General features: G+C 39.6%; 1 protein-coding gene across 4 annotated transcripts in view; it reads right to left on the bottom strand.

Annotated features, from left to right (window-relative positions):
• Positions 1 to 8,624: 8,624 nt before the first annotated feature.
• The window catches only part of mical3b (microtubule associated monooxygenase, calponin and LIM domain containing 3b), an 87,739-nt gene continuing 85,187 nt past the window's right edge, over positions 8,625 to 11,176 (bottom strand). For all 4 annotated transcript variants that reach the window (XM_060903354.1, XM_060903355.1, XM_060903356.1 and 1 more), the window contains one exon: positions 8,625 to 9,413. In XM_060903354.1, the coding sequence (XP_060759337.1) occupies positions 9,229 to 9,413 (185 nt within the window). In that variant the 3' untranslated portion in view covers positions 8,625 to 9,228. The remainder of the gene's footprint in view (positions 9,414 to 11,176) is intronic.

The raw sequence follows: 11,176 nt of genomic DNA, 5'->3' as shown, positions 1-11,176 counted from the left end.
GCGAAAGGCGGGGTACACCCTGGACAAGTCGCCAGGTCATCACAGGGCTGACACATAGACACAGACAACCATTCACACTCACATTCACACCTACGGTCAATTTAGAGTCACCAGTTAACCTAACCTGCATGTCTTTGGACTGTGGGGGAAACCGGAGCACCCGGAGGAAACCCACGCGGACAACATGCAAACTCCGCACAGAAAGGCCCTTGCCGGCCACGGGGCTTGAACCCGGACCTTCTTGCTGTGAGGCGACAGCGCTAACCACTACACCACCATGCCGCCTATATATATATATATATATATATATATATATATATATATATATATATATACACACACACACACATATATGCAAGTTTAGACACAAATATATATGCAAGTTAAGACACACACAAGTTTAGACACAAATATACACATTTAGACACAAATATACAAGCTTAGACCAAGTTTACAAAGCAGATACCCATATACCTCATAAATCATGAAAGAAAAGAAGCTAGAATTATCGACACCTTAACGATCTTTTGGCTGTTGCAAAAGTAGAAAAAACTTTCTATACATAAATTGTGCATGAATAATTACTCAAACTTCCACTGGAAAAAAAAATGACTTGATTCCCGATTACTTAGTGTATCAGATCACGTGACACTTTCACAATTATTGACACCTTTGTCCACAGTTATCGACACCATTCCACAATTATTGACATTCAGATGGTTATTTATATAAAAAAAAAACGGTATGTGGTATTAAGTTAACAAAACATAGTTTTTATTTCAAATTTGTTTTCCATAGACATATATAGTACAAAATATCTTTTATATCAATATATGGATGTCGGTGTTTATGTAAATGAGGAAGTAATTCTAATGTTTGTAAACCAATGACCTGATAACGTTTAACCTGCATCAGAAAATCTTTTTGTTCCACTTTTTAAGTATTTTCGTAGATCAAATTTTTTTAATCATTTATTGTTGTTTGTAGTAATTTCTAGTTTTGTAGTTTACCAATAAATATCAACAGGGAATTGACACTGCAACCACATGAAACTCCAAGTCAAAGGTCGCATGTCATTCCTCAAACCAAAATACAAAATGTCTACTGATATTGTGGTAGATATTTACAACAAACTGCAAAAAAAAAAATCTGAATGGAATAGAAAAATCTGAATATTTCAAACATGTAATTTTTTCTATGCTTAGAATTTAATTCTGGTCTAATTATTTTTATTGCAATATGATTCCAAATACTCTATAAAACATTCCATTCTGTTATGAATCAGAAAAAAATTATTATAAATCACAGCACTTTTTTTTTTAAAGTACTTCATCTACTTCAACAATGTTACACAACGATCGATCCATAACAGTTGTAAACGTCCCTTAATTCCACAGGGTGTCGATAATGGTGGACACCGGTGAAAGTGATCACTAGTATCGACACCTCACGTGACTTCTCAAACGCGTGTTTAGATACAAAACGGCAACTGTCTAATGAAAGCGTACGAAACAAAGTAGGTTTTGACAAGGAGATCATGAAATATCGGTGAATTTGATCAGTAAAAACGTGTCCATGATCTTTCCACCATGCTTACCTGCGATGATAACATCTGGGTTTTCCGAAAAATTGCTGATCGTGCTGAAAAAAATTTCATCTCAGGTAACGAGCTGCGTCATCAGACGACAAGGTCAAAGGGTGAGGCGGGTCTTCTGGTCGATTGATTAACCAATAATAACTGTTGTAACTGAAACTCACCTTTTGTAAAATAGTTTTTTATTGGTAAATCTGAAAAGGTGTCGATAATTATGGACTGTCGATAATTGTAGCCGCTGCACTACTTCAGGGAATGCACTGGGAGTAAAGTCCTCGTCAGGATTATTCATATAAAATGAAAACAAAGCCTATAAATCTCACAGAAAGTCTGAGGAAAAGACATGATTAAGTCAGAGCAGAGTATGTAGAAGGCGTAGCCATGGGGGTGGCACAAGATGGCAGCTGCCACCCTGGAAATAAAACCAAGGCTGTGCTTGAATTGTCATACTCCACAAAGCATATACTGTCAGAAACAGGGGTACAGTAGGAATCTATTTCTGTCCCCTAAGGTACAATCTACACTAATGCACCCCCTAAGGTTTAGTATTGGACCTCAGGGTGACTATGTGTACATTTTTAGGGACAAAAAGGTACATATATGCACCAAAGCAGTATCTGAGTGGTACAAATAAGTACCATAGAGGATATTGATCCAGTGACAAGCCGCTGTACTCCTAATAAAGGTACAATAATGTACTTTATTTTCTGAGAGTATATATTCATAACCATATCATCACAAGTCATTTATTTTACGTAAGGAATAAATCAGTAGGAGACAGTGGCATCATGTAATGCTCTGCTTTGAGTTAGGTAAAGTTAGGTCCATATATATTTGGACGCTGACACAAATTTTCTTTTTTTACCTGTTTACTGAAACATATTCAAGTTATAGTTATATAATGGGCATGGACATAAAGTCCAGACTTTCAGCTTTCATTTGAGGGTATCCACATTAAAACTGGATGAAGGGTTTAGGAGTTTCAGCTCCTTAACATGTGCCACCCTGTTTTTAAAGGGACCAAAAGTAATTGGACAATTGACTCAAAGGCTATTTCATGGGCAGGTGCGGGAAATTCCTTCGTTATGTAATTCTCAATTAAGCAAATAAAAGGCCTGGAGTTGATTTGAAGTGTGGTGCTTGCATTTGGAAGATTTTGCTGTGAAGAAAACATGCAGTCAAAGGAGCTCTTCATGCAGGTGAAACAAGCCATCCTTAAGCTGCGAAAACAGAAAAAACCCATCTGAGAAATTGCTACAATATTAGGAATGGCAAAATCTACAGTTTGGTACATCCTGAGAAAGAAAGAAAGCACTGGTGAACTCATCAATGCAAAAAGACCTGGACGCCCACAGAAGACAACAGTGGTGGATGATCGCAGAATAATTTCCATGGTGAAGAGAAACCCCTTCACAACAGCCAACCAAGTGAACAACACTCTCCAGGAGGTAGGCGTATCAATATCCAAATCTACCATAAAGAGAAGACTGCATGAAAGTAAATACAGAGGGTTCACTGCACGGTGCAAGCCACTCATAAGCCTCAAGAATAAAAAGGCTAGATTGGACTTTGCTAAAAAACATCTCAAAAAGCCAGCACAGTTCTGGAAGAACATTCTTTGGACAGATGAAACCAAGCTCAACCTCTACCAGAATGATGGCAAGAAAAAAGTATGGCGAAGGCGTGGTACAGCTCATGATCCAAAGCATACCACATCATCTGTAAAACACGGCGGAGGCAGTGTGATGGCTTGGGCATGCATGGCTGCCAGTGGCACTGGGTCACTAGTGTTTATTGATGATGTGACACAGGACAGAAGCAGCCGGATGAATTCTGAGGTATTCAGAGACATACTGTGTGCTCAAATCCAGCCAAACTGATTGGTCGGCGTTTCATAATACAGATGGACAATGACCCAAAACATAAAGCCAAAGCAACCCAGGAGTTTATTAAAGCAAAGAAGTGGAATATTCTTGAATGGCCAAGTCAGTCACCTGATCTCAACCCAATTGAGCATGCATTTCACTTGTTAAAGACTAAACTTCAGACAGAAAGGCCCACAAACAAACAGCAACTGAAAACCGCTGCAGTAAAGGCCTGGCAGAGCATTAAAAAGGAGGAAACACAGCGTCTGGTGATGTCCATGAGTTCAAGACTTCAGGCAGTCATTGCCAACAAAGGGTTTTCAACCAAGTATTAGAAATGAACATTTTATTTACAATTATTTAATTTGTCCAATGACTTTTGAGCCCCTGAAATGAAGGGATTGTGTTTAAAAAATGCTTTAGTTCCTCACATTTTTATGCAATCATTTTGTTCAACCCACTGAATTAAAGCTGAAAGTCTGAACTTCAACTGCATCTGAAGTGTTTTGTTCAAAATTCATTGTGGTAATGTACAGAACCAAGATTAGAAAAATGTTGTCTCTGTCCAAATATTTATGGACCTAACTGTAGTTACCATGATGATTATTTTCCAATAATAGCACACCCAAAACTGTTTTATTCCTCTTATACAGTATATGATTAATTTTATGTATGATTACAATTTTACACTGATTAAAGAACGACGCGTCATACTTGTAGTTTCTAGTTACATTTATCCATGTGGGACATCTGTGAGACAAGTTAGTTCCTGTTATCACTTGCTTTATAGCAATGATAAATGGTTGTTTCATCACCAGTCACTTGTTTTCTTACTTCTTGAAGATAATAAGATTGGGGGGGGGGGGGGAGGAGAGACAGCTCGTCATGTTACCTTCTAAGGCATCATTGATGGTATCGCTCAAGTTGTTTTATATGCCTTCTGTATGTGGTCCAAGTTTCAGCACCATATAGCAAGGATGGAATAATGATTGCTTTGTAGACCAGTATCTTTGTGCTGATTGTGATGTCATGAATCATGAAGACACGTTGTTTCAGTTTACCAACTGAAACATATTTGAACAACTATAAACCTGTTATTTAAATTACAGCCTGAATAGCAGAATCAGAGTGATTTTTTTTTCTGAACATTTGAGGAGAATGCGAATACAAAATGTATTAGTTAATCATTCTTAAAAATATTAAAGCTAGACGGCCTTTCAGATTTTTCAAGTGTAAGTCATAAAAAGAATTTTCCCTGACAATCAGTTATTTTTGTTTAGTGGACCGAAAACTACTGAATTTGAATCACAGACTTTCGAATTTTTACCTCGCCCGGGACGGAGTCCACCAGGGGGCGATGTACTGTTTTCGGTGGGGTTTCTTTGTTAGCAACATTATGGGAAAATGGCTGGATGAATCTTCATGAAACTTTCAGGATAGATGGGCATTGGTTTCAACTAAAACCTCCAACATTTTGAGGGTCATCCGGTCAAGGTCACCAAAAAGGTCAAAATTGTTTTTTCACGATATCTTCCTTCATATTCATCATATTTACTTCAAACCAATTCCAAAATGTTCATCTTATGCTATATGACGGGGTATCTCTCAGTTTTCTTTCAAACTTTCATTTGTTTGTTTGTGTGTGTGCCTGTTAACAATCTAGCATCTAGATGGTTGCACCAATTGACTTCAAATTTTCAGGGTAGGTGGGCAATTGCCCATAGATTACCTGATTAAATTTTGGGGGTAATCGGGTCAAGGTGAAGGTCACCGGAAAGGTCAACCTTTCGGTCAAAATAACATTTTCCATTATAACTCAAAAACGATTGCCGATACACAGATGTTTACTATTATGAGCATATAGGAATGCCCATACGGCCTTTCATTTGGCACCGTAATCTTTGACCTTGAGTGACCTTGAAAGGTCAAACTCAAGGTCACAGATTTTCAGAGGGCTGTAACTTGAAAACGGTTGATCGTAGACAGATGTTTACCATTATCAACTTATAGGAAGTCCCATATGGGCTTTCATTTGGCAACATGATCTATGACTTTGAAATGTCAAACTCAAGGTCATGGATTTTCATAGGACTATAACCTGACAGGTGATGATTGAGAAGTATTACCATTATCAACATATAGGTATAAAATAAGTGCTGCTGGGCGAGGTTTGTTTTGCCTGGCAACACATGTATTAGTTTTTTTTTTTAAATAGAACAATTCATAAATTTAGAGCCACGTGTCCCTAAATTCTCCGCTATTTTTTCCTGCTTCACCATGACCCAATTCAAGATACTACTGTATGTCATGCATCGTGGGCTTTCCCCGTTCATGCAAGGCATTGTGGGATACAAATTTGAAACAGGAGAGAAAAATGGAGGACGTGAGTGTGCGAAATGTGAAAGAGCGACTACAGTAACGGAAAGCGAGAAGAAAAGACGTTATGTTATATATGAAGGAAAGGAAACGGAGGACCAAACTAATAAATATTGGCGGTCAGCGAGCACCTCGGTGTGATCAGCTGTTCATTTAGCAACAGAATGATGGAACTGTCAGTGCACAGTCAAAGGTAAACCTGCGCATGCGCACACACACGGACTTCCTCTGTCTGCTTGGCTGCGCAAAGCGAGCGATTTCATGCACATTATTCGATCAGGAATCCATCCATCCATCTATTCATTATCTGTAGCCGCTTTATCCTGTTCTACAGGGTCGCAGGCAAGCTGGAGCCTATCCCAGCTGACTACAGGCGAAAGGCGGGGTACACCCTGGACAAGTCGCCAGGTCATCACAGGGCTGACACATAGACACAGACAACCATTCACACTCACATTCACACCTACGCTCAATTTAGAGTCACCAGTTAACCTAACCTGCATGTCTTTGGACTGTGGGGGAAACCGGAGCACCCGGAGGAAACCCACGCGGACACGGGGAGAACATGCAAACTCCGCACAGAAAGGCCCTCGCCAGCCCCGGGGCTCGAACCCGGACCTTCTTGCTGTGAGGCGACAGCGCTAACCACTACACCACCGTGCCACCCCCGATCAGGAATCCTCTCAAATTAAATAACTTCCCAGCTACAGAATGGCCTGATATTTTTTGAGACATTGCAGAAATAAACATGTATCACAATGACAAAATTTCAGAGCGAACTAAATTTCACCGATTTTAATGAAATTGAAAGGCCGTCTAGCTTTAATGATTTTATTTTCTTGGGAAAGGTAAAAACTGTAACTGAAGAGTGTAATTGTTATTCCTAAACTGGATATTGTATTATGTTTGTAACCTTGTAATGGTGTGATTTCTTGGCCAGGTTTTAATTTCAAGGGACTTCCTGGTTAAACAAAAGCTGATTAAAATCTCATCTCATCTCATTATCTCTAGCCGCTTTATCCTGTTCTACAGGGTCGCAGGCGAGCTGGAGCCTATCCCAGCTGACTACGGGCGAAAGGCGGGGTACACCCTGGACAAGTCGCCAGGTCATCACAGGGCTGACACATAGACACAGACAACCATTCACACTCACATTCACACCTACGGTCAATTTAGAGTCACCAGTTAACCTAACCTGCATGTCTTTGGACTGTGGGGGAAACCGGAGCACCCGGAGGAAACCCACGCGGACACGGGGAGAACATGCAAACGCCGCACAGAAAGGCCCTCGCCGGCCACGGGGCTCGAACCCGGACCTTCTTGCTGTGAGGCGACAGCGCTAACCACTACACCACCGTGCCGCCCCACTGATTAAAATAAAAATAAATAAAACCCATTTTTAGTCATGATAAAATACAGACGTCTGTGATCATTGTCCCAAACGTTGTGTTCGAGTGTCCAAAAAAATTCGTCTCACAAGTGCTTCGTTCTGAAAGTGTATAAATTATTGTGATCAATTTAATTCAGCAAAATGAGTCATTCTTACAGACAGCAGTTGCGTCAGTGATGCTTCTTTTTTGGCGTTAGTTTGGCATGTAAGTTAGCAAAACAAATCCGGTTAAACAATAAAATACTGTTATAAATAAAATATATACATACATGCCTGTTTGTTCTTGCATCAGTTAGCATGTCATCATCAAACAATTGCACACACACACACACACACACACACACACACACACACACACACAGGCTTTTAAAATCTAAATCCATTTCATTACGTCTTAAAAGTCAATCAACAAAAATACAAGCAATAAGTTTAAAAATGTACCTTCTGTATTAAGTAAATAGAATAAAAATATAATAAGTAAATAAAAGAAGCTAACGCAGCATTTAAGGTTTACATTTGCATATCATCATAGTGCAGTTATTTCAACTTATCTCTCTTTGCAAATATATATATACACTCACCGGGCACTTTAATAGGAACTTGTTCTTGGCTGCAGGACTAGGAACCCAGTGTGGTTTTCTGCTGTTGCTTTTCTGGGGACTCCCTAAAGTGAATGACGCATGAAATGGAATGACGAATGACAGCTAGTGATTTGAACAATAAATGGTCCCTTGTCATTCAGATTCTTATAAATGGAATAACGATTGAAATGTAGGTGGAATGACATGCTTTCAGCTCATGAAATGGAATGACGTTGTTTCTAAGTGGAATGACATACTTTTAGGTTATGTTATCAGTGATGTCCCCTTTTACAAATGGAATGACAGTGTTTCCAGGTGGAATGACATACTTTAAGCTAATGTTATCAGTGATATCCCCTTTTACAAATGGAATGACAGCGTTTCCAGGTGGAATGACATACTTTAAGCTAATGTTATCAGTGATATCCCCTTTTACAAATGGAATGACAGTGTTTTTAGGTGGAATGACATACTTTGAGGCAATGTTATCAGTGATATCACCTATAACCTAACCCTAACCCTAGAAACAATGTCATTCCATTTGTTAATTTGATATCACTGATAACATTGCCTCAAAGTATGTCATTCCACCTAGAAACCTTATCATTCCATTTGTAAAAGGTGATATCACTGACAACATTAGCTCAAAGTAAGTCAATACATATAGAAACCCTGTCATTCCATTTGTAAAAGCTGATATCCCACCAAGCACCCACTTATCTTATCCTAGGGAGGTCTAAAACTAAAGATTTCAATCGTTATTCCATTTGTAAGAATCTGAATGACAAGGGACCATTTATTGTTCAAATTTACTACCTGTCATTCGTCATTCCATTTCATGCGTCATTCACTTTAGGGAGTCCTGCTTTTCTGCCAAGATGCTTTTCTGCTCACCACAGTTGTAAAGAGTGATTAAATGAGTTGTTGGATCTTTCCTTCCTGGCAGCTTGAACCAATCTGTCCGTTTTCCTCTGAGCTCTCTTATCAACAAGGCGTCTGTTTTCACCCACAGAACTGTCGCTCACTCACTCAATGTTTTTCGCACCATTCTGTGTAAACTCTATGAGACTGTCGTGAGTCCAGATGTATGGGTGTTACTAATAAAGTGGCCGGTGAAATGTATTTTTACACACACACACACACACACACACACACACACACACACACACACACAGTATAATATATATGCATTGCACAGTTGCCCAAGCGTCTGATAACACAGAATATTTTAAATTACTTCACACTTGCAGGCCAAAGCAAATACAGTCCAGTAGAAATATATTTTTGCGTTTAGGTCCAAATGTAGTTTTATGTTCTCTATGGAAAACCTTTCCTTAATTCCCTGCGTCCAGTGTACAGTGTCCACCTCCTCATTCTTTATTCTACACAAAACACAGAGAAGGTTTTATTTGTGTGTGTGTTTTAAGCCCAGTGCAGGCTGAAGCCCTTAGATAACATGGCTGCCTCCAGGTCGCTGTCCTCCTCTCTCTCCTTCAGTCTCTGCTCCTCCAGGAGAGCCACGAGAGCGTCCCTCTGCTCTACAACGTCCAGCATCTCGCCCAGGATTCGCCTCTCCTCTGCCAGCTCCTCCTCGTCCTTCAGATGGTCTGAGAGAGAGACAGACACGTGACTGGTTTAATTCTGCAAACAGGTGTGCATTTTTGATCGTTTAAAACTCCATTTAGCTCAGAAAAAAAAAACCACATCTGTATCCTACGCCAGCTCCTGAGTTTGTATAAAATTACATACAAAGAGGCTGACTTGGTTTTTACATTTATATACGGAGTTCAGTGTCAAGTTTAAAACGCTTATTTACAGCATTTCAGCTGCACTCAGAAATTTAGTGGCAATTTATTGAAACTCAAGTCATTTCTTATTAATGACCGATCAAGAAAGCAAACGAAAACCATACATTATGACACATAAAAGTAGCCATTCCATTAGGACAAAAGTAATAGCACCTTGTAAAAAGAGAACAGGTCAGCGTGTATCTATCGCAGCTGAGTAGCTGCAGTGGCTGAGCTGCATTAGTGGAAGATTCATTATTTGGTCTTTTGATTGTTTTCTCATTTTCAGCTCGGTGTGGGTTTTATTTTGATAAACTGTGGCTTTGGATGATTAATGAGGCCCGTTGTGTGCAAGCAGTCACACAGATGCCGCACAGGAGGCTTGTACAGACCAGGAATGTAGTAAATGTACAGAAAACAAGAAACAAAAAAGACAATCTCACGCCGTAGTCGAGAAATAATTTAGTTGTTTATTCAGTAGTTCTGTTTCCGGTTGAGAGTACGCTGTGCACATTTTGGTTGCTGCTTCTCACCAGAGCTTTTTATTTAAATTTTTTTTCCCTTTGGTTTTTTTTTTGTGTATTTGTGTTTTATGTTTGTTTTTTTGTTTAAATGTTTTGTCCGCCGGTTTTGGCGTAGCTCCGGACTCAGTTTTAGGCGTTGGTTCCCTTCAGGCCTTGGTCCACCGTGGGTGATGCCTGTGCTCCTTGCTATGGACTGCAGTGAGCTTGTTGCTCTTTTAACACTGGGGTTGCATAGCTGCCAACATTCCGAAATTGTAAATAGTAATACAAGGTTGGGTACTGAGTCTTGGTGGGGGGTCGGGGAAGCCCCCCTGCCGCCAAAGCTTTCTAGCAAAACTACCCTGAAAAATCACACTAAAACAAAATAGTTTGACAAAATTTATTCTACAAACTAAACTATCATCTTACATTAATTTGCAAAGTTCTTTTCAACAATGTATGAAAATAGTCAGTGGATCAGGCAAAAACTTCAAACAATGCAATTGGCACATACAACTTTTGACAAAGTACACATTAGAGAAATAGACTAGAGCTTACTCAGTCAACAGTTGATGTTATTGCACCACATAAATGTCTCACCGACATGGAGCACAAAACGCGTAGTGATCGCCCTTACTTGACTCAGGCTACATCCACACGACAATGGCAACGAGATGTTATTTAAAAATATATCGCGTCCAAATGGGCAACGATCAGTAAAATATCAGGTCCATATGGCAACGCAACGCTTGCTGAAAACGATGCAATACACATGCCACACCTCTAGGGGCGCTGTAAGACGGTCCCTTCGGAGACACCAGAACAATAGAAGAAGTAAGGACGCATGCGCATAAACTATTATGCGTGAGACTTCATATTAGCCACAAAGTCAGAAAAATCTGTTCGTAAAATTACATTATAATGACCAAATACAATGAAAAGTATTTTTCCAGTCTCACCTGTGAAAGGTAATCCCATGTGATCTCGTTTGGACGGCAAACCTGTTGGTACAGTTAAACGCAGCTAATCTTTATTCTCCGCTTTGACCCTTCCAATATGGCGGCGAGGATGACGTATGAT

The sequence above is a fragment of the Neoarius graeffei genome, chromosome 21, assembly GCF_027579695.1.
Source record: "Neoarius graeffei isolate fNeoGra1 chromosome 21, fNeoGra1.pri, whole genome shotgun sequence".
NCBI lineage: Eukaryota > Metazoa > Chordata > Actinopteri > Siluriformes > Ariidae > Neoarius > Neoarius graeffei.
This window is presented reverse-complemented; position numbering and strand designations above follow the sequence as displayed.